Source organism: Neopsephotus bourkii, unplaced genomic scaffold, assembly GCF_033783945.1.
Source record: "Neopsephotus bourkii isolate Nb327-2 ecotype Australia unplaced genomic scaffold, CSIRO-AGI_Nbou_v1 NB_1120, whole genome shotgun sequence".
Classification (NCBI taxonomy): Eukaryota; Metazoa; Chordata; class Aves; order Psittaciformes; family Psittacidae; genus Neopsephotus; species Neopsephotus bourkii.
This window is the reverse complement of record NW_026901606.1, coordinates 2,304,862-2,329,533: the sequence shown is the minus strand read 5'-3', so window position 1 is coordinate 2,329,533 and position 24,672 is coordinate 2,304,862. Positions and strand designations below refer to the sequence as shown.

Here is a 24,672-nt window from a genome sequence, read left to right as displayed (position 1 = left end):
AAGAAGACAAATAGACATACTAGTAACCAATTCATAAATGGCAGTTCTGACAAAAGAAGAAAAAAAAAGCATTCATTAAATAGAAACCTATCTGCCTCTTTTCCTCTTTAAAAGGAAAAAGAAATGCAGAAGAATATTACCTTTTTTAAAAATCCACAACCTCCCCCCTCCAGAAAAAAAAAAAAAAAAAAGAAAATTGCAGGTGTGTCAGGAAAGTAGAACAACAGCATTTCTGCAAGTTGTTTCTCTCTCTACACTATTCAAGAACTTCTGCTTGATCTCATAGCTCATTTTTCACCATACTGCAGGGCTGCCGAGAAAGATGGGTAATTATTAATGAAAGTATTGCCATAGATTGAAAGGCCTGTAACATGCCTGGACCTTCTTTTGTTCTTGAGATAACCAGTAATAAAGCAGACGCTTTGAGTAGTAGCAATAACATCCACCTCTAAAGTACTGCAGTCTTTTCAGGAAAAAAAAAAATCAATTTAATAACATCCAGACTACATTGTACACGAGACATTCAATTTGCTGTACTAACATTCCATGCTGCCAACATCAGCAGGTTCCTAAAGCTACAGAGACTTGGTTAAAAATCTGCAGAAAGGTTTGTAACCTTGTGAATAGCAGACATGAAGACAAAGATGATTTGTCACTAATGCAATGTCACAAAACAGCTACCCATTTTCTCATAGCCTTTCAGATAGTTTTCAGACAAAGGAAACAAAACCATGCACGTTTTCATCTTCCTTTGTTAAAGGAGAGTAAGGTAAACATTCTTTTCTGTCATATGGCAAAATATAAATGTTTGGGGAATTTTACATATACCCAAAGCTCAGACTTTCATTTCATACAGAGCAGTTGAAGCCAATAGATTGTTAGTCATCTTTAAACTGACTAAATAGAATTTTAATTAAAAAATAAAATGCTAAATTATTAAATATTTATTTCAAAGATCACTAGTATAAATGAGTGGATTGAAATAAAGGTCTTTAGTGGCCAAGTGACCAGTAGTGACCATATATTTTCTTAAATATTCAAAAAAGCTTAATGCCATCTAATACTAAAGGTACCATAAGTACTGATCCTGTGAAAGCATGCATTAAACTCCCACATAGCTAAGGAGTTATCAAGTGATTATTATTTTCTCCAAATGTATTATACTACTATGAAATTAAATCTAAAACCAGCAAATTCTGAGGTGCTAATCTCTGGATTCAATTACAATTTTAAGTATTGTATATAGGCATAGAGACCTTCCACACTGTGAAATTTTTCATATAAAGCAGGTGCAAAAGCACGTATAAACACGTAAAAGTCATGGAACTGTTTATCTTGTAATTTCAACAGTTCTGTTCAGACATAGGCAGCATTAGCTGTTGGGTCTTTCTGCATCATAATTATTTAGCAGCAGGAAGAAAGATGTTATTGCAGTTATTCTTTATATTCACCCTACCTGAAGTCTTAGCAATGACAGAAACCATCTTAAATCTCTCCCTTGTTCTTATAGTTCATATGCAGAAGAAAGTATTTCTCTCCCATAGAAAATGAACACTACCCAGAGCCCACAGAGTGGGAGATAGACAAATGAAGCTCTAGTCTCTCTTACTTGGTCCAATAAGTAAAAGGCTGCAGAATAATGAACAAGGCAACTGAACGGGGAGGTAGTTTTACCTCATAATAAAAAAATAAATAAAAAAAGTAAGCAAGCCTGAATTCTAGAGCACATTCACCCTTTCCCTCTTATCACCAGAGGCAAAATACAGGAGACTTCTGGCCTGTCTAGCTGCATTTGATTCTAGAAAATCAGGACATTTTAGGTGGGATTTTGTTTTCCATTTCACTTTACTAAATAGTAAGAGGTTATTGCTTCTGGATTTGCAGATATATACCATAGCATATAGCTAGCACAGATAATTATGAAAACAAGTGCTATTTAGGATTAAAGGATAAACCCAAAGGGAATGATACAGTTCAACTGATTCAATGATTCTTTTGCTTTCTTTTCCAGATTTGTCATGTGCTACAATATCACCACACAAAGCGATCTCAGGATTTAGTATATTATATTATTTTCCTTTGCAATGTCACAACACACTGAGAACAGTCTTGCTATATCTAGAATGTCAAAATATGGTAAATATTATTTGAGTAGATAATTTCTTTTCCAAACGTATTAATTTTCAATTAGTTACTAAAGCGGCTTTCAACATAGAGCATGATAGGGCTCAAAACTCTGATAATGTCTCTGATCTCATTGCAATTGAATTTTTAGATATGCTATAGCATTTCATCAACATTTACATGGTTAATCTTCCTGGAATTTTCCATGAGATACTTCCTGGACTTTTCCAATACAGAGGAACTAGGACTGTGTTATTTAAGAAGAGACAATTAGTGGCATTACTTTCTAGGAGCAAATATGAAGGCCTACTTTTTCCTGTAGTCCATTTGCCTGCACCTCCTTTCTCCCCCCAACAATGTCTTTTCATGCTTTCAAATTAGAATAAGGAACCTAGTGAAATATGTAAGTGCATATTTTGCTTGGTTTTTGATGGTGCATTTGGATATAACAGTAGAAGCAATAATATACAGTAAAAGCATGAACCTCTCTGTTCCATCTGACATCAAAAAGATATTTTGAGACTTAAAGGCTTTCTCCTGAAACAGGATATCTAAGATGGAATTGTAAACAAACACCTCCTTGGTACTATTATTTTTAAATACTTATTTCTGCTACATGCTGAAAACCTGGGCTCTTATATGACAGTGCAGATGGATTTAATTTTGCAGATTAATTGTTCTTTTTTTGGTACTTCATGTAGCAGAGCTGTCATGAATTAATTACGGAAACCTAAAAATAGTGAATTGTAAGTTCTGTGAATGAGTAGAACTATGTGCATAGCATAAACTCATCTGTAATGCGTGAGAACCTAGCTCCTTAAGGTGCAAGATTGTGGGCATGGACACATTAAAAATGAAAAAGATATTAACAACCAGACCCTTACTCATACAAATGAAACATAGTGTGTTATAAAAATAGCATCTACTAGATTTACACTTTAAGTAGCAGAAGGTATTAAGAAAATGGGAAATGTTTTAAGAATTGGGAAACACTGGGGGGGGGGGGGGGGAAGGAGGTCTTTTGAGGCAGGGATTCATAAAACACACAGTAAACTGAAAGTGTTCCTTCTTTCAGGCAAACAGTCCAGAAGATAATTTTAAATAGTCTTTTGATGGCCATAATTCTCTAGTTCATGAAAAAAAAAACAGGCTGATATCATTCCCAAAATCCTCAATTACTAAGTTAAGCCACTTTGGGGATTTAATTGGAGCCAAGTTATTCCATTTCAAAATTACTTCAACACAACTTATATTTAATAGATTATCAGAAAGAAGCAGCCTTTTAATCAGTTGTCAGGCAGACTATATCTACAATGATAAAGTGCTCTTAACTCCCTTTACACAATACCTTTTTAAAAAAGACTGTCTTTTGCAAAGATACAGATGACTTGAAAAAAGAAAATGTGAATTGTTGTTTACATGGTGCCAATATGTTTTCACTCTCTATTTTTAGAGATTGTCACCAACAAACCCGCAAAGCCTTTACAGTTATATGAAGAATTCATTCCTTTCTGTAAGAGAACAAGATGTTCCTGCTGCAACTAATGATGATGCATTTAATATTATCTAAGATTAAACATAACTGATATAGGTACTTTGCTGACTGTAATTGAGGTAAACAAACTTCAGAAATAACCTTAATTAGAGCTATTACTTTGTCTGTCACTGCTTACCACAATGTCAAAATGGCAGGAAAAATATAAATCATAAGAAAGATGACAAGGTGATATACAGATGAATAGATAGCAAAAAACAATGGGAAAAAACCTCTACTAAGAGGTTCAAAGGTGTGATTTATAAATATAGAATATGGGTTTGGAGAGAATAAAAATGGTGTAATGCAAAAAGAGGGAATCCTGAAAAGCACCTTATGCATAATTTTCAGGCATACTGACATTACAAATACGTAGTGTATTTTCAATAATTGCTTTCCAGTACAACAAATCCAACAAAGAACACTGAGAGCTCTAATGCATTAAAGCATACATATGGAAACCTTTAACATTTTTCAGATTGAAATATTTGAAGCTGAAAAGAGGACAAACTGATTTGATCTTTTTTCTATGTTTTCAAATATAGAATTTTGAAGACTTTATAACATATTAAATATTTTGGAAGAGTTGCTTGGAATATTGTGTATTAAGTACAAGCTATTCCTTAAACACTATGCTCTTGCTAAACAACGTAGGATTCTTCCTGCTAGGCCTTTGCAGCAGTGTACCCAAAGGGGAACCTGTCCTGCTGCTTATTGCAACAGCTGTACTAAGTGTTGTCATCTCAGATATAGTTGTTGATTTGCACATGAAAGATACATAGGTTTTGTGAAAACACTTAGTTGACTGTCTCAGAGAATTCTTTTCTTTCTGATGATTGTTTCCCCACAGTCTCTTTCTATTTTTAAGAGAGGAACTAACTTCATAGTATAAGAAAATACAAGACATCAGGGGCACATCCTTTTGAGAAACTCTCTAATGTTCTTAGGCATCAGTGTTTGGTATATAAAGCAAAATGTTCTCATGGAACAGTTAAGGACTTCAATATCCCATTGAATAAAAGAGGGAAGACTGGCTTCAAGATGAATTTTTTTTTATTATTATTTTTTTTTTACTCTTAAGACTCCTTTCCAGTGCAACAAGATAAGTTAGATGTACATAAAACAGAGCTAATGGTATTCTACAAAGCCACTCAGTCATATCAAAACTGGAAAGGAGAAAAAATTAGTGGACTCAGGAATGTGCCAGGAATACTTATTGAAATTCCAAAGACAAATAAAATCCCTGATGTCCTCTATTTAATTTGTTTAAATTTATATATTGCTTAATGAAAATTTTTCACACACATCATGTGACCATAGAAATTTTGAATCATTACAAGACTTAATTGACTAAAATACTACGAGTAAACATTGAAACCTACAGCTGAAATTAACATTTCCCAGACCATTTCTATGGGGCTAAAGTATATGCAAACATCTGGGAAAAAAAAAAAGAAAAGCTTGTTGTTTATATACCTTTGTGATCTGAAGTAGATGATAGCAAAATGGTGATTTCACACTCAGGTTATAGTTGTCTTGTTTCTCTCAGAAAACATTCAGAAATAAATGTGAATACAAAAAAGGATTTAAGAGATATACTGAAACTGTATTACTACCAGGCATTTAAATGAGGACAAACAGCTGATAAAAGACGTAAGCTATATAATATTAGGTAATTACGTTAATTTACTTAGGAAGAAAAACACAACACATGACCTCTGTGATAAAAACAGATTCCATTTTGAATATTTAAATACCTAAAAACCAAGCTATACTTCAAGTATGTTACTCTTTCCAGAATTATTCAGCAATTTCAGTAGCTGAATCTATTTTATAAAGCCTAAGCTTTCAAAATGTCTAATTAATCAACAGAAAAACCAATAAAAGCTTAACCCTGGAGAACCACCCATCTTCAACAGTAAATACAGAATAAGAAAAGGAAGGAGATATTTTCATGTAAACAATGTAAGTGAAAAACACTGAAACAGGAGACAAGATTAAAGGCAGTATTCTCCTTGTAAATAGTTGATAACCACATTTCAAGGAAGTACTTGTATGTCACAGAGTAGGACCAAATATTTCTGTTCTATTTCAGCAATATCACTGAATATTAAGATGTGACCTAATAAAGTACGATACCAAAATGGGCAAATGCTGATATTCAATGGAATGTCCTTCATAATATATAGTTATACATCTTAACACATTAATTAAATATTGATCTTCCTCACCCCTTCCACTACACAAAGTCTAGCTTCACGTCATATGAAAACTATTACAGGTCAACTCAGAATATTTGCAAATACCAATGTATCCTTATGTTCTTTTAAAGATGACAGACTTCCTGGCATGTCCTGGTAAAAATCACAGAAACTATGAGCTTTCTCCTTTTAGAGAACCATGTTCTAAAGGAGAAAGTAAGCTATCTGAAGAAAAAAAAAAAAATAAATAAATCGATCTTCATATGGCTGTTAGTTATTACTCTATATTATCTGAATAAAAACCTCCTAACTAGCATAAAGTAGAATAGATTTATGTCATTTTTACTACATGAAATGACAGTAATTGACATAAAGTCAAAAGATCAGTTAAAAAAAATCACCAATTTCCCATTTTTTCTTGCTTGCCAATTCCTAAGAGATGAGGTTTAGTTCAGGTAAACAAGAAAAGGGATAAGAGAAAACAAATGTAATATTATAAATGACAGAAATGTGCTTAAGACTAAAAATCAAAACTACTACTGTTTTCCACAGAATAGTAAAACCCCATGCAACACATTCATATAAATCAGTTACTTGCACATGTTGAACTGAGCGAGGTTTTTGTTTCTATACGCAGGTATCTCAAACTACGAAAACATCCTAAAACAGTTCCAAAACTTTCTTTAGTAGAAGAGAAAAGGTATAGAAAAAAAAAAAATTCACATCCACACATAAGGCCTACTAGGTAGGGCTTTCTCACCAGAGAATTTTCAAGGCGTTTTTGCACTAGTGTATAATATCCATGTGTTATATAACAAGGTAATTTAATTCTGGGGAAATTATTTCATGCAGGTTGATAGAACCAAATAAATGTTTAATAAAATCTCTCCAGTTGCCCACTCTACCCCTCATTTTGATGAATACAGAAATTAAAAATACTGAGAATGATCAGATGTAGCACATCCAGCCATAGAAAATCATTCACTGTCCACCATACTTACCCCTCTTTAGTGCTAAAAAGCCACTGAATTATTAATGAATATTTTTGGAGAAAGAAAGTTATTTTTCCTTCGTGTTTAATGACATCTCACAGGGGAATCATTATACAATGGCCAAAAATGTACCCTGGAGGGAAATGTTTCTTTAATATCTTATTATCCTAAATTCATTACTACCGTAAAATGCCATCTCTATCCTCAAGCGATATCACATAAACATTATTTTTGTCATTAGTGAAACATCCAGTTATCAAAAATCACTTCTAGAGGATTAGAAAGACTGTTACTGACTTTTCAAGAGGCATAAACTTTATATGGACATGAAGCTTTGGGTTTTCTAACAAATAGAGGTGCCACTTACTTTTCTGTCTGGCCAATTATATTTTGCAAATATTGTATCATATGTGTCCACAGCTCCATCAGTAATCAACATTATGGCTTGGCTGCAAATACTTCCTTGTCCTGTGTGATTGAACTGTGAAAAGAAACAACCTTTTAGTTACAGCACATTCCTGTTAGGTGAAGGTATATAGGATTACTGTGGATAAACATGAATCTTGTAAAATGTTGCTCTTATACCATGCTTAGAAGTAGGAGAGAAAGTCTGAGGTTGAAAACCTTTTGTCATAGATATTATGTTCTTACACAACTGAAGTCACAATTCCATAACAGAATCGTGATTTGTTATGTATCTCCATTTTATCAACTTAAAAAATGAGAAACATACATAAAATACATTACTTCCCAAAATTAAAAGTGTATTCCTCTGGTTTAGATACATGATTTATATTGATGCATCTACATACATGCTTTGATTTAAATACAAGAAGAAATGAATGATGAACAATTTTACTGCAAAATACAGAAGATACACTACTTATACAGAAACATTTGACTATTCATCTGGCATTCATATTCACTCAGGATTACATTCCATATGTTATTTTTCATAAAATGTTTATCTGGGAGAATCAAGTTCTCAGATTCTCCTATCACACAAAATGAATACACATCAGTAATTGAAGCTGCTGAACAGCAGTACTGGAGCACAGGTATCTTTTAGAGTATATAAAGAAAGTTTCATTGTTACACAAAAGGGATTTTCTCCTGGTCAAATTGGACTGGCTCATAAAATAAGCTTTGATCTCTTGATTCTGGAATTGGTGCCTTAATTTTGAATCCATGTGTCTCTATGTAGCAGAATAGGTTCTTACTTGTCCATTCATGATTTTATATATTCAAGGAACTTAGGAGAAACATCCAGCTTTTTACAAAAGAAAAACAAAGTTGGAAAATTATTTGTTTTTTAACTGCTCCGCACGAACACTAAATAAAAACTGCAAACACATCAATAAACGGGCATTTCACACAACTCTTTACAGACCAGGCTACCATTTGAACTGAAGCTAGTGAATGAACAATCTCCTTTTATTCCCTTCTGATGTTCCTAGTTTTCAGGTACACTACTAACTTTGAGATCAGACAAGGCCTCATCCTATCACCTTTCTCTTGATACTAAGAAAGCCAAGCCCCACCTCACCAGATGAACTGTAATGAACCCTATCCTAAAAAAGGTAGCCTCACTTGAGAAGCAGTATTTAAGCTTAAAGGTGAATTACCTTGCAGGGACTCTACCTGCTTCTGGATTAAAAAATAAAGAAATAATTTGGAGTATTCTAGTTTAATTTGGGCTCTCTCTTTAAGATTTGTACTGTCTACTCACCTATATACATTCACTGCTCTGAAAACTCTAAAAGCCTTTTTTCTAGAAAAAGTTCTTGACTTGTAAAAATGTCACCTCTGTAGTCATGCCTGCAGTTAGGAAAGGGAGTGGATGGTAGGTTCAAACAGTGCTCTGTCACCTTTGCTTGTGCCTTCGCATTTCTATATCTGAGTCATCACATCCATAAATGTCATTCAACAATTACTTCTACCATCTGCACCTCTCCTCCAGATCAGCTTCCTTTTGATCAAACAGAAACATCAGCAGATGGTAATAGAATCATGTTACAGGGAAAGTAATGTGAGTTCACAGTCTTAGCTATATTCTGGTCACTGTCTGTGTGAAAACTTATTTGTGATACCTGCAAGACAGTCTAGCCTTCAAATTCTTCAGTCATGACAGTTTCTCCAATCTTAAACCAGACCCAAAATTGTTCAGGTGGGATTCCTTCATTAATAAAATCTTAGATCCAATATTCTCTCATAAAGATGAATTTACTTTGTAGAGGGATATATTCTCTATATGGACAACATATTTTAATATACCTTGTCTCTTTCAAAGGGAAGGGCGAATGCCTTCATATCTTTATTTTAAAACAACACTCTGTATGCATCTGCATTATTCTGCATAGTTATTTGTTTGAATATTTTGAAGAATGATATTAAAATCAAAAGCTTTCATGAGTAATATCTTCTCATATTTGTCTAGAACTTTAATTTTATTGAATAGCAAGAGTGATGAAAGTGTTTACCATAATAATAACAATGACAAGGGCCTTATGATGAACTACAATTAACTCAGTGATTCATCAGTTAGCAGCAAAAATTTCAATGCATCCTGACATTTACAGCATTTGGTTGTGATTAACAGTCTTTGAAATGTCACAGAATTTTATTTAATTGGCTATGATTTTTTTAAAGGTAATCACTGCAAAGACTGCGTTTGTCACTAAAAGAGATAATTGCAGTTGTCACATGGCATAGTAGGTGCCTAACTACTGTACCAAGCACTTTCCATATTCTTAGGCTGTATAATGAACACTGCATACACTGATGACTGGGAAATTTTGGAAGCGGATTTTTAAACTTGCTCTTCAAAGATATAAGGATCAACCATCGTCAAGTCTTAACAACCTAGGAAAATACTGAGGGGTAATTGCATGGCAAAATTAACTAAGTTTAATTAGTATAACCCCTGAACCATTTTAAATCCAGCCAGAATATTAATAGACTATTTGTGTAACACAAAGCCTTTTCTTTTTTCCTCCTCCTCCCCCACCTCCTCTTTTTTTTGTTTTTAATGTAGACAAGACATCCATAGCTAACCTATAATTCACAAGAATAGATTTCTGGCACATAAAGGTCACATCACGTAGGTTAAGTGGAAAATGGTTAACTGTACTCTTTTAAGGAGCTTTTTCTCTGGCTTAGGCTGCTTAATAGAAGCTCCAAGAGACTTTGCTGACATTCCTGTATATAATGGAAATGATTTTTATGCTGTCAATTCTGGAAGTATATATGGAAAAAGTCTTGAAGCTTTTTATTAAAAAAAAAAAAGCAACAACAACAAAGAAACCAAACAAACAAAAAAACCTGTTATTACTCCACCTTGAAAAGATCTGAACATACATGTAGCATGATCCAGCATGACCCTACAGGTCAAAAGATTTATTCAACATAGGTACAGTTCAGTATATGGGAAGTCTGTTCCTTTTATTAACAAAACTATCAGTTTATCTAATGAGATTTTTTCATACCACATTCATCATTATGTATTTGTGTATCTCCAGATACATTTGTTATGTATCTTCAGATGCCTTACTGATTTTAAAAGAAAGCAGAAAAATCTAATTTCAGATGGTCTTGATAATTGTCTGAAATGGTGTTTTTTTTCTAGTTGACACAGATTTGGAAGACTAGTTGAAAAGGAAAAGGACCACGAGGGTACTACCACACTACTTAGTGTTTTCATTCATAATATCATGAGAAATATTTGATGGTGCATTTTATTTTCATTGGTTTGTTCCCTTGTACTCTTTCATGTTACTACTGTTGTTCACTTTTCTCCTTTCTTTCCTTGCTTGTTCCAATATACAATCCCAAGAAAGTGTATAGTCAGCTGTATTAAAATATTGCTAAGATTGTTCTTTCCTGGAATATATAGCATAAAAATATATGTTACCTTTGCAAGAAATGACAAAAAATCTCTCTGAAATACACTACATAAAATCATAACCACAAAGATTGATGCGCATATTGTGAGGAAAACCATTTCAGGCAAAGACAACAGATCTGATTTTAATGAAAATATTCTTTCATGGACAACTAAGAACGATACACTGATTTCATTTGGAGTTTGGGATGGAAACTAGATGCCCTATGCTAGATTACCTCCATGATCATGATGTTTATCTTCTAGAGACTGCATTCCTGTTTGTAGATGTTATTCCCAGGAATGTTATTGGAAAGTTGGCCTCGTGTTTTTGGCAGATATATAGTTCAAATAATATTAATACCTCTGAACTGGTTACACAAAGTTTTACATTTCTCCAACTTAAAGTATTACAGAAGTGTAAGTGTTCCCATAACTTATTTTAGATACACTCTAAGACATGTTAATTGTCATGCCAAAAGTCAAACCAGTAAAAAGTAAATTCATTCCTAGTAAAAGTGGGTATTCACAAAATGTTTATGCATATAGAAATTCCTGCCATTCTTAAAACTTTAGCTCTTCCAAAGAAAAAAATAAAAATCTAAACCATGAAATTTTAATGTTTTCTAGTTTTCTAACACCTAGAACAGTTACTGAAATAAACCTTATTCAATGTACACATGCATGAGTAGGTGTATACTGTAAATATAGACACAAAATAAATTAACATAAAATGTATACATATAAAAATTTAATTTGTTCATCTTTCACCACACAGATTATATAGAATTATCTATAGATAATACTGTAATATCATCACATTTTTCAGTGAGTTATAATTAATTAAGATTTATATAATATTTAAGATTAACAGTAATTGCTAAACAGCAAAAAAGATGTCGGCAGCATAAATCTGAAAAGCATTAACTTACTTCATTGAGCATGTTGAAAGCTTCATTTAAAGCAATGTCCAGCATTCCAATTCCTTTTGCAAAAAGTTTGTCAAGGTGTTCCCTGAAATGCTGAAACATGAACAAGAAAGTTTTGTCTGTTTATTGTTACAACATACATGTGAATATCAAAAATTATGGATTCCTGAATTCATAAGTCAAAGTAATTGCTGGCTAATCTTTTGACTTTTATGAAGTCACAGTAATCTGAAGATGTGCTAGAACAATAATAATGCAAAGGTATCACAAGATACGTTTTTGGCTACTTACTCAATCAAATAGTTTTCCTTTGTTGTTTTTTGGTTTGTATTTCTATTTAGGGATATCCATATCTTCTTTTCACTTCAAGTAGTAACTTCTACATTATTTCTAAGTATTCGGCTTTGAGGTTTTATTAACTAGCAGATCCTGAAAAATAATCCTTCCTGAAATTTAGCACTGAGATTCTACTTTTTGTTATGATATCTCCCCTAAAAGATGGCAAAACCTAATCATTAGGCAATTGTAGTTTAAATGCGGCTTATCAAGTCACTATAATATTTAGACTGAAAAGAACTACTCTTCACAAGACAATAGGGCTAATCATTTGGTAGCAATATGTGACTATTTTCATTTTATGTTGTAGCTGTACTTAAGATTTTTGCTGTTTAATGCACTTATACAATTACACATTGCCAACATTGCTGGCCAGGAGCATAGGCAAAATTTTATAACAAGCAGTTCTTAAGAGGTTATCAAGTCAGAATTAATCCTATATTTTTCTAAACAAATGCTATTTCTTTGGATATGTCAGAAGTTTGACAAATTTCACAAATTCTGTACTCAACAAGTGTAACCCAGTATATTATATTTACATTAAATTGCAATTTTTTAGAGAAAATATACACTATGAAGTGTTAAGTAGCACATTTTTAAAACAATGTTAGCAATACTTTCAAAAAATATAACATTCAGAGGAGAAAAATTCCCTTAGCTTTATAAGAAGGAGCAACATATCATTAAAAAACGTAACATGAACCATGCTATCCATAAAGAGATTCTCTATGCAACGTCAACAAACAGCAGTATACTGGAAGGCAGAGAAGTTCTTATTTCATTTTTAAATTTCATGAAGTTGAAACAGGAAAATCTACATCTTAGCCTCTAGGCAACTCTGAAGTCACAAAAAAAGGGCTGCTTTTTCAAAACAATTACGTCATAGTGACCTAGTAAACGTGGTTCATTGCAGCTTAATACTTGGAACAGCCAAAAGGCACAGTCTTGTTTGTCTCAATAAACAGGGACAGCATAAACACCCATATGGCTACACTGCAAAATGGTTCTTTTTTTCCCCAACTTAAACATAACTAACTTAAGTAAATACTAGTCAGTATCTCCATAGTACTGGTAATTGCTGTTTTAAATACATTTAAAAATATAATATAAGAAGAAAATGAAACAGGGTGGGAAATAGCAAGGAAGGCAGTGCTTTTGTAAAGCATTATTTCAGTCTCCACAACTGCATAAAACAGATTCTTTAACAGGTTATTAAGAGATTAAAAAAAATCTATTTATCAGCTTATTGGTATTAAAGCATTATTATAAGTATTGTATTAGTATATATATAAGTATTGTAGAATTGAAATACTACTGTCCCAGTGCCTCTCATGTTGATAACAAGTAATGAAGAAAAGAATGAATATAAAATACCCAAATATTCAAAAATGCATCGATCTCTTACTATTCTGGATCCAGTCTGTCATTTCAATGTATCTCTGAAATTTAGTTCCAAACTGAACAAAACCCACAGAAGCATATTTTTTACTTCAACTAATGTGGCCTGGAAATTGAGAGTGGCAGTGCAAAGATGGGAATTTCCCAGGCAATAGTTACTTCATCAGCTCTGAGCAGCACACTGTAGCATGCTTTCCATAGCTATTTCAAAACACGGTAACTAACGGGCAGATTCAGAGCCTACTGACTTCAGTACTCAGGGTGACTTTAATACATACTGCCATCAGTCCATATACAGAAGACTTAACAGTAGCACAAGACTATTACAGTCAATAAAGCTTTTCAGAAACTCAGAAAATACAACTTTTTCATTAAATACGTAGAATTCATATGAATTTAAAATTGTTCATTGGGATTCTTCACAACCTAAAATACATCATGGTTATAAAATTTTCCAGGAAGCATCTTAGCTAAAACAGTTCTACATACAGCTGATATTTCTTAAAATAGTTAAGATTTAAAAATATGAAAAAAAGCAGTTTACTATTGTTTCATCTATATCAAAAATTATTTCATAACTTCGATGTTGTGTTGACCAGACATTTTGAAGCTGCTGAAAGCCTTAGGTTCACAGCCCATCTCTCCCAATACATGGAACTAATGTTAGTTTAGAGTTATCACAGATGCTTCCCCTAACACAGGGATTTCACCCCGAAACAGAGTTCTCTGAAAATTGATAAAGCCAAACCTTTATACTGGAAATAAATTTCTAATCTTACATTTTCATAAATCAGATATGCTTAAATAAATATATAATACAAATCATTATTTCCCTTTGGAATGCATTACTGCTTCATAATTAAACTAAAATTATTTTTGGTATTAAAAAAACACAGTAGTTTATAAAAATCTCTGGTATTTGAGAAAAAAGCATTGTGGAATTTTTGTTACAATGAATATACATTACCAACTATGAACATACAGCATAAAGAAATTACCAAAAATTACTAGTAAACAGAATTCAGTTTACATGATCTGTCAGGAGAACAAATATTTTCTCTTGCTAGAGCCAAATATACACAAGTTCTGAAAATTATACTATTGATATATGAAGAAACGTAAGTGACATTTGTTTGAAATGAAATAGTAAAAGTGTTAAAAATTGATTTCATGCGCTATGAATTTTAACAAATCAGTGTTTTCTGCCCACAGGCTTCAGAGGGAACAGATGCTACAAGGTGATTCTGCAAAACGCTTAAATAATTAAAATGCATGTGTGGTTTGGTCTTTGTTTGTCTGGAGGAGGTTTATGGGGTTTTTGTTTTTTAAACTAAGTCTGTTCTCAGTCTTGCCTTTGTTTCTTTTTGAGAATTTCAGCACTTTATATGCCTACTAGAAAAATCACATTCTTACATGCAAATTTCTTTGTTTCCCTTTTTATTATACCAGGTTCCCTGATGTGTGGCATTAACTGGAACCATGCCAAAGAAATCATGATTAATTTTACAGGCAGCACAAAGAATAGCTTCCTCAGACTGTTCACTGTACATGTAGCTGAGACAGTTTATTATTCAACAATAAAAATGTACTGTTGCACTTCCTCAGAGACTGTTGGCTTTTTCTTTACCCTCTTGAAGAGTGGTACCTTATTCTGATTGAAAGGACACACTATTAGCATAACTATAATCTGTCATGATGCCAGTTTAAGGTAAATTTATAAGAAAAAAATACAAATCTTCAAACACTCATTTTTCTTATTTCACATCTCTAGTCAGTACAGCCATGCCCTGCCAGTCATGCTATAGTGCCATCCTTGTTAATGTAAAAGACATTTTTAAAAGCATTGTATTCTTGCGTACAAGAAATCCAAAGTTTCAAACTTGTATGCCTGTCAATATTTCTTTGCAACTTGCCCACGCATGTGTTCAACTGCCACTGAATAAACTCGTCCCATACAAAAGCACTGCAAAGCAGAAAAGTATATTCCAACCCTTCTACTAGTGAAAATCTTTCAGGGCAGAACCTTAACCAATGAAACATCCATTTAAAGAAAAATGAATTTTGGAATTAAAGAAAGGTGATCTTGGAATGAGGTAACAAATACTCTAATTCTACTTTCAATAACTCTCAGAAATCCAACAGGTCCCAGAAAGCAGGAGTCCCTGCTTTTATTGAGTCAAAAAGTATCTTTTAACCTTTACATCTTAAATAACTCCTTTTATTAAACTGCATAAGAAGTAATATTGGTTCATCTCAGCTTCTCTTTACTGTCCTATTGGAGCCCTTACAGATTAATATCTGAATTTTCTTGAGTTTGAATAGGATAGCTATCCAACTGTGTGCAAAAACATCCACATGCAATCGTATGCCTAATTTCCGTGTGCAATTACCAAAATGTGCAATATCTAATTGTGGACTCAAATACCTAATTGACATGCATAATCTTGGTAATTCTGAATGCAAATTAAGCACACAATTAAGACAATCAATTTCTGATGTCTGATTACAAAATTATAGGGCCAGAGCAAGACAGGAGTAGTTGTGTCTTATTACAGTGAGGAAGTATAGATGTGTTCAGTTGTGGAGGTATGCATGATCCATTTGGAAGCGGATGAAAAACATGAGCTGAAGAGAGTGATGATACAATTCCACTTGTGCATGTCAGCTAGCACAAGGTCTGTGCATGTATCTACATGGTTTCAAAAACCAGAACATCAGCAACATGTTCACTTGGTCCTGTATCCTTGCATGCTGCTAAATTTGTCTGTTTATAAACACTGTCCACTGACAAAACCAGAAAGTCACAGCCAACCTAGCATCTGACAATAACCAATGTATGGAAATCAAAAAGGTTCTCTGTTTTCCTCTTAAAACTGTATAAAGTTTGTTAGAACCCTCTAAATCAGAGACAAACCAAGAAATATATTTGATGGCCCTGGAATCAGGAAATGGATTCTTGTCCTAGGTATATTTACAAATCTGCCTATTTGAAGAACAGGGTATACTGACACTGTTGTTCTAAATAATATTCACATGCTCATTTCTGATTCAGGTGGCCTAACTTGATTTGGACTATTTCAGAAATTAAATGAGGAGGAGCATAAAATGATTTTTAAGGGTCTTCATATTGTATGCTTCACAGAACAGTTATACAGAATATTAAAATCAAACCACTGTTGCATTTGACTTTGGCATAACTAAAGATTATAAATTTATAACCATTTATTATACTTGAACTTGGAGTTTCTCTTTAATGAGATTATTGAAAGTGTTTTTTTGGTACACTCAGGCTTTGCTAGCCTCAAAACTTAATCAACAATTATAGGAACTTTGGACCATAGTTAGATGATTACATTAAATTTTCAGACTTCAGGCATTAGGATAAAATTTTCTGTCAAAACATTATAGTGAGTTGTATTTTTGTTAATTATTTTTCAAACTCTTACTTTGACTTATTAGGATTTAATAGCTAATAAATTTAAATAATCCAAGTAATTTATTTCAACAAATCTACAAATCTGTGTTTGGGAGGTAATGTAGGACTTTGCAATGATTCGGAGCACTTTTTCATTATTGGGAACATAGAGCAATATAGGGACATAGAGTGGGCTATCTGAATACAAGCAAGAATAAGATGTGCTTTTCCTAGTTTTAGGACACTGCAGGCAATTTAAAAACTTTTCTGAGATGAAGGCCAGAAAACTGAAAACCTAATTTTTTCCTTCATGGCAGAAGCTCCCAATTCTGTGTCAAAACAACACACTGGTTTATCTAGCCCATAGTAAAGCTGAAGAATAATTTACTAATTTGAAGACACTTCTAGCATCTCTTTTACTGGTCTCTCATTACACAGGCTATTCTAATGGCTTCACAAGGTTTAACCTCCAAGATAAAAGATAAAAGCTGACTTTTATTTATAATCACAAGATGTCAAATTTTTACATCCTGGAAATGAACAGAACATGGTCACACTCCTAACAAACAAGAATGGAGAAAAAAAAAAAAGTATGCTATCTTCATTTGACATCTGAGGAAACAAACCCACCTGAAGGCAAGTAATGATGTATTAAAACAGAGAACTGGGTTCCAATTCTCAAATGCCAGGTAACTGCTGTAACAACCATGCCATCTCAGACGTACACAAATAAGAGCAGACAAGCTGGCAGGTAATCATTAATCATTATTGCTGGCATAATATTAATCATAATCAGCTGGCAGATAATCATTGATATCTCACACGCATGTTTCAGTATAGCTTCTTTTTACCATAGCAAACAATCACAGAATTTCACTGATGGATTTTTCCCTAGCATCATGACAAAGCTAATCACAATGGGAGTGTGCTTGGCTCAAGTTTTCATTAGCACACAAGATTTCACAAGCTGCTTTAACACATCTTAACATGAGGACACCACCTGAAGCCTCACAAATAGAGATACACCACCCAGTAAGTTCAGCTTGCTATGGCGCATACTATGAGATCCTTTTTCTAGAAGACCTGAAAACCTTTTGCCTTTATACTATGTTTTTCTGCTACTGACAAGATGGAAGTACACTAGAAGCAAGTTTACTGTTATAAACTTCTGACTAAATCAAATCCCCACCTGTCTTCTTTCTGCTTACCTAGCTAAACCAGATTCTCCCCCCTCTCCCCCCAGTTTAGGGATATTTAATTAGTTGAGTTATGCCCAACTTCCCATTTGTACAGTTTTCAGTATTTTTACTGAATCACCAAAGCTTTACTTTTAACCCTGTGCAGATACATTTTACTATCTCTTACTTGTGATCGCCAAAAATAAGGTACCATTTATGATAAACAGGAATACCTAAATTAGATGGGGTTACAAGGACCATGTATTCAAATCTTAGCATACACAAATAAGGCAGTTTCTACTGATTTCAAAGAGAGAAGTAACAGTTCAAAAGTGATAAATGCAGCAGTTTATACAGTTACTCTGGAAAACTGCATTTACTATTAAATGTCTTTGCTATTTCTAGTATTCGTTCCAATACTCATTCACAAATGCTGTAACTTCAAATGTTCCTGAGGCATATTTGACAAAGATTTAGTAGATTTGTGAAAATGAACTACATCAACATATAAAGCAGTTAAAAAAAAACACCCACCCAAACAAACAGAAAACCCCAACCACAATCAGAAGGCATATGTGTAAGGTGGGAGAGTGATGTTTACTGATGTGTCACAGGGAAGTTTGCCCACACATACTAAAAATTGATAAATGTTCATTCACATCTGTAAAATGTGTATAAGCACAGTCCCATTTAAAATTCACTGCCAGGACAACTGCAGGTTAGCTGGCTGCTGATGATTACCCAAGTGCTTGCGCTCCCTTGCACGTTGTGTTGGTAGAATGGATTTTTTCAGTAAAACAGTCCTGAAAAAAATGCCGAACAAGAAGCTCAAGACTCAATATATCCAGATTTTAAACAAATTCTTAGGTAAATTAGATGCCTGGGGCTGCAACATAAAACTTTAGACTAAATTTCAGTGGTCTGGGGCTAGTTGGAAGTTTTGGGGGTGTAGCATGGCTAGCCAGTTATAAAAAAGGTAGATTTCAGTGAGACTTCATGATTTTTAACAGCAAAGCAATGAAGTCAACAATCTTTTTTGGAGATGGACAGATAAATATACACCTAAGTAATTTACTTATATAAAATTCAATATGCAGAATTCGTATTTACCAGTCTTATTGGCAATTTCACTCAGCTTCATTGGCGAATCAGTCTTCTGGTTATTTAATTTCTGGTAATTGCTGACAAAAATAAAGCTCATTTTAAGTTATACACTACATCTGTCTATTTTTGTCATTCTAATTTACACAGGGGTAAGTTCTTGATTTAGTTTGGAGTTACCGTGCCTATCTGTGCATCTAGAAGATGATATATTTCATCTGGAAATATTTACAGAGAAATCTCCTCAACCCATATACAGTACATTAAAACAACATATAAAAAAAGGAATGTATATTGTAACATTGTTACTTTAAATCTGGGGTTACATTAAATCAGATTGTCATCCGATTCCTTTGGGGTAGGTAAATTGTAACATGGAGTTTCTCAAAGATGAAAACCTCTTGGCCCAAGAAAACTAGTATTAAAATAGGCAGTTCCACATGTTTGTAATTTGTGGAGAAAGTGCAGACAGTGACAGAATAGTGTCTGAACTATTTCCCACTCTCTTTTAAATTTGTGTATAGCAAATTGATACACTTCAAGGTAGCAGCTGTTTAATGCTAATGCCAAATTATAAATCAGTCTGGTAAAATTCAAATATAGGCTACATACTTTATATTACTAAACCACAGTTAGGATCAGAGATTAATTTCAACCTCATTTATACTACCCAATTTAAGTGTAGATTTAATTTTTATGATAAACAAAACTTGAAGCAAGTTTTGTAAATTAGAAATAGCTGACAACATTCTGAGAATGTGTCCCCACACATCTAAACTGAACCTTCCATGCGGGTATGTGCCAACACAAAAAATTTAGGATGAATTCTAGGCTATAAAAAATTTTAGAACTAAATGATGCAACTGAACATCTGCCATATCACCTGAAATTATAGTTATTCTTAAAACAGATTATTATGTTCTTCTATTCTAAAAATGAAAGCAGAAATACTGCATGTTGGAAGAATTCTAGTACTGGTACGTGGCACATATATTTACTCCACTCACACCAGTGTCATATTTGAAGTTATTTGTCTTGTATGAATATATAAACCAGACTTGATTCCGTGATTTTCTCAAAAGGAGTATGCTTTCTCTATTTGCATACGACAGCAATTCAAGGTGCAATCAGGCCCTTACTACTCTGAAAGCTACACACAGCAAACTTTTACAGAACCAAGAATTTAGCACAATAAAAAATACTTGATCACAATCTTCAGAAATTCTAAACATGTTACATTAGCATCTTTCTGTCATAGGTTCTTGCTAGCAGTAAAAAAAGGGAAAAGTAAAATAGAGATTTACAACTCAAGACTGCATAACTTCGCTGGTCTTGAAACTGGCAAACAGGTTTAGATTCTTAGATTCACCACTTCTTTCAGTCTATCCTCTTGCTTAAAGAAAAGCGTGTTGTTTGACCAACATGCTGAAGTTTCTGGGCTGAAAACCTGTTTTCTCCAACTTTCATCCCTTTACTATAACTAAAGTGCATGAATATGTTAAATATTTAAATGCTTAATTATATTAAACTTTTCTATATCCTTTAAAATCTACTATAATACACCTGAAATAGTTATTAATGCTTTAATCAAGAAGTGGCCTCGACCGAGTAACCCCTACAGGTGTGATGAGGCTTATTCAAAAGTCCTTCACTGTGCCAGTCACTATGAAATCTGTACCAATCTTCCAAACATGCATTGAAGGTGAAAGTTGCAAAGGTAAAAGTACTCAATGCTGTTCTCTTTACTTAGCAAACAACGCAGGATCAAGAATCTTTGGCTAACTTGGGCTCCTATATCATATAAATTAAGTAAATCTAACTTGTCACCCTTTACTAAAATGGCTGTGAGAAGAGACCCCTAAAATATTAACTATGGGGGTGGGGACATAATAATTTAAGATGCAACCAAAATACAGATTACACATTGGAGAGGAAACAAATACAGCTCCATCAATAATAACTGGATTGTCTTTCAATGAGAAATGCAACTTCCTTACTCTGTATGCACTTTGTACAGATTTACTCTAGTGTCAGGCCCATGTTTCTATCTGAAAAGACAGAAAAATGGTAGGGGGTGGGTCAGTGAGCTGTATAGTACCTTTTGTGACACTTGAAACAGAAAACTGAGCCACATTACTCCAGGAAGAGTGTCACCACAGAGCGGATATAAGAGCATTACAGAGCCTTAAATTATTTTTCATAGTTTAATGAGAGTGGGTTTTTTTCTTGTAGGGAAGTTGTTCCCACGCTGTGGTCCAGAAAATAACAGTAAGTGCTCCAGAGCCAATGTGTGGAATTAGCACTGTTTACAGTGCAGTTTCCCTCCCCAAAAGAGATGCTGTGGAGGAGAGGGGAGGTAGTAAAAAAAAATTAAAAAAAAAAAAAAAAAAAAAACCAGTTAAAAAAATGCAAGACTCTCACTGTTTCATTGAGAAATAAAGAAATGTGTAAACCAGACATAGCAGATAGCCTTCCCTGAACACCCACCCCTCCTACCAACACTAATTGGATTGTCAGAAAGTCCAGTTTTAGGAAATCTGTTACATTCCCTGTGCAATACAGAGGAGAAGTTTTGCAATCCATCCCTGAATAAGAAAAAGCATGTTCGTTTGCTACCAGTAATCCCATTGAATATTCAGCATCAACACCACTAAAAAGCACTCATTTCACAGGCTACTATAAGCCCTACGGCTGAAGCACTTTCCTGCAGCCTACAAAAGAATAATAAAATTCCTTATGCTCCATTCCCTGAAGATGCTCCCAGGCTTCATCTTACCTAGAGAGGCTGTGCATGGGAACAGAATAAGCTCTGGCTGGCAGCCCAGCTGCCTGCAGCAGCAGACTACTGCGGGTGGCAAACCAAACTATTTTACTCACTCCTACATCTTGGAAAGTCAGGCTGGCTGCTGCGGCGGCTCTGCAAAGGGTGAAGATGAGCAGGGCAGCATCTGTGCTGGCAGAAGAGACCTCTCTCAGCAGAACCAACCACACTCTCCCACCCCAAAAGAGGACCTTATCTCTCCTCAAGTCCCACCATGGCCCACCTGCCCCAAGTTAGTGTAATTTAATCCTATTTATTCTGCTGAGTAGCTGGCTCACCCTTTAGCTCACTACTGGTGAAGTGCAAGTGGTAAGGATAGCCTAATCTTCAAGATTTTCTATTTCTTCATTTTGTTCAGTATCTCTGCTGACACTGATTTGATACAGACATTCAGCATGTTTAAGTGACATCCTCAGAGTAGCAAGATTCCGTGTGAAAACATCTGAGCCTCGTATAAAGACAGCAAAGTAGTTCTTCAATAAATACTTTCAAGGCAAATGTGGACTGGGGTACTGATCCTGTGAAAGCGATTTTTATTTAGTTATTGAAACAGCTGCTTTTCTCATGAGATAAAAAGGTCCAGTCAAACATCTCAAAGTAATTTCTTATCTCTGCTCCTAAGAACTATGTTTATTTGCTACATGTGGTGTCAGATGAACCTGGAAAGATGCAGTTAGCAAGAACTGTGGTGTGTGTCTGTATACTGGGGAGGGGACAGGGTTTTTTTTACGGGTCATTTAATGGGACTCATGGAGAGGGAAGGGAGACTGCTAAAATGGTATAAATTACGGTTTACTCAGCATATATTTATAGCTTGGTAAAACTGGTTTTATGCATGCTTCCCGTAATAAATGCTTCATTAAGAAATACCTGTCCTTCATAAGGTCAGGTGTATGTACAACAGTGTAAAAGAGTTGTAGAGTGAACAGTTAAAAATTCAAGTCCCTGCAACCATCAGCACCATACATCTCTTTACACATAGGCAAAACTATAGCAATATGGAATACCATTACAGTAATTTCTAATTGTTTCTGTTTAAAGTTAGCATATGGGAATAGATACTTCCTACCTAAAGAAAAACATTTTAATGCATTTTAAAATGCTTGTATTTATTTTGATGCTAATAGAGCTTACATTGGCTCTAGGAGATGTGGTCATTCTTCCTCCATTTCAAGTAAGGAGAACATTTGACATTAAATGACAAATAATAGATATTTCCAGGAGGGATATATAGTTACACCTTCAGACCTATACCAGACTACAAAAAATTCAGGCATATGTATACACATATAAACTCAAACAATATCACATATTTTAAAACATTGCCTGTCTATCACCTACTCTAATTCACCAGTACAGAAACTTCTGGATATATGTTGATAATGGCTATTTGAAAAAACATGTTAACAGTGTTTGTGGTGATATTTTTCTTCTTCCTGTTTTGTCATTCAATAAACAAAAGAAAGAGCTATTACTAGTGAACAAATGAGTATTTACCTTGTAAGACTGGTTGAGAAAGTGTGCTTTCATAGAATTGCAGAATCTATGGAAGGGGCCTTAAAGATCATCTAATTCCAATCTCTTGCACAAGCAGGGACACCTTCCACTAGAACAGGTTGCTCAAAGGAGTATCATCTGATACTACAATAGACACTTGGCAATTTCACATAAAAAAAAACTACAGAAGACTGGCATATCTGTCAGACTCACAGGAATAAATATAGCAGTCCAAATGACTGAATTCTTATAATGAATTTCAAAACATAGCTGAATACTCCAATAGTTCTTGACCAATTTTGGAATGTGCACAGTAACAACATTTAAAAATATCTTTTTGTCTATGGACCTGACCAGAAGACTATTTTCCAGTGAATTCAGTGGGATTTTGAAAAGGACCTCAGCTCACCAAACTATTGCACGTTACCTATGTCAAGTTTATTCTCTAGTTCTGGCCATTCAAAGAAAGAACAATAACTATCTCACTAATATGAATAACAGGAAACAGGTCATATTTAGTTATTCTCTGAAACACTGGATATATTTTTCAATTTATAGGCAAAATAAAGCACAAAGTGATTCCAGAAATAAAATTAAAAAAAAAAATTAGTTAACTAGAAATTATATTGATGCTTACTCTGAAGAATATGAAATTGTACTTCACTATTTTGAATAATTGAGTACTGTTCATAAAATCTGAGCATCATCTGGGTGGCATAAAAACTTTTTGATCAATTAAATTAAAATTAATCTGACATTAAGTAGCATATGGGTATATGGTGATCAGCATTTTAATCAGTTGCAGAGTGATGGAAAGGTTAACAGTTCCAGACAGTACATCTGGTCAATATATTTGAACCTTTAGTTTTAAGTCTAGAACTTGTACAGCTTTCATATGGCTCATTAGATGCACCCACACTAAAGTGTTCATTTAGAAAACTGCATCACAGTTAACTCATACAAATAAGGGTGCTCAACACTAAACGATTAGGAACAATTCATGTCATTCCAAGCAGTAACCAAATGATATTTAATCTAAAAATCAACAGTGGAGAACAGTGGAGAAAGTATATTAAGGAAGCAGCCCATGAAACATAATTTCTGTAAAATACAGGTGCATATGTAGGTTAAATGCAAAGAACTTGGGCGAATAGTACAATGGAGTAAAGTACATCAGAATGAGATCGAAGTCATTTTGTCTTGGTATACATAAAAATACCTAGCACTAACACACTTAGAAGTGAGCTTTCAGAGCTATGTCTTCTA

General features: G+C 33.9%; 1 protein-coding gene across 2 annotated transcripts in view; it reads right to left on the bottom strand.

Moving 5' to 3' along the window:
- CACNA2D3 (calcium voltage-gated channel auxiliary subunit alpha2delta 3) overlaps window positions 1–24,672 on the bottom strand; it is a 457,261-nt gene that overhangs the window by 217,119 nt on the left and 215,470 nt on the right. For both annotated transcript variants that reach the window (XR_009726818.1, XM_061362402.1), the window contains exons 10-11: window positions 11,664–11,753; window positions 7,219–7,332 (exon numbers count right to left, since the gene is read on the bottom strand). Coding sequence is in view for 1 of the 2 variants with exons in the window: in XM_061362402.1 (XP_061218386.1) it covers window positions 7,219–7,332; window positions 11,664–11,753 (204 nt within the window). In the remaining variant the exon portion in view is untranslated. The remainder of the gene's footprint in view (window positions 1–7,218; window positions 7,333–11,663; window positions 11,754–24,672) is intronic.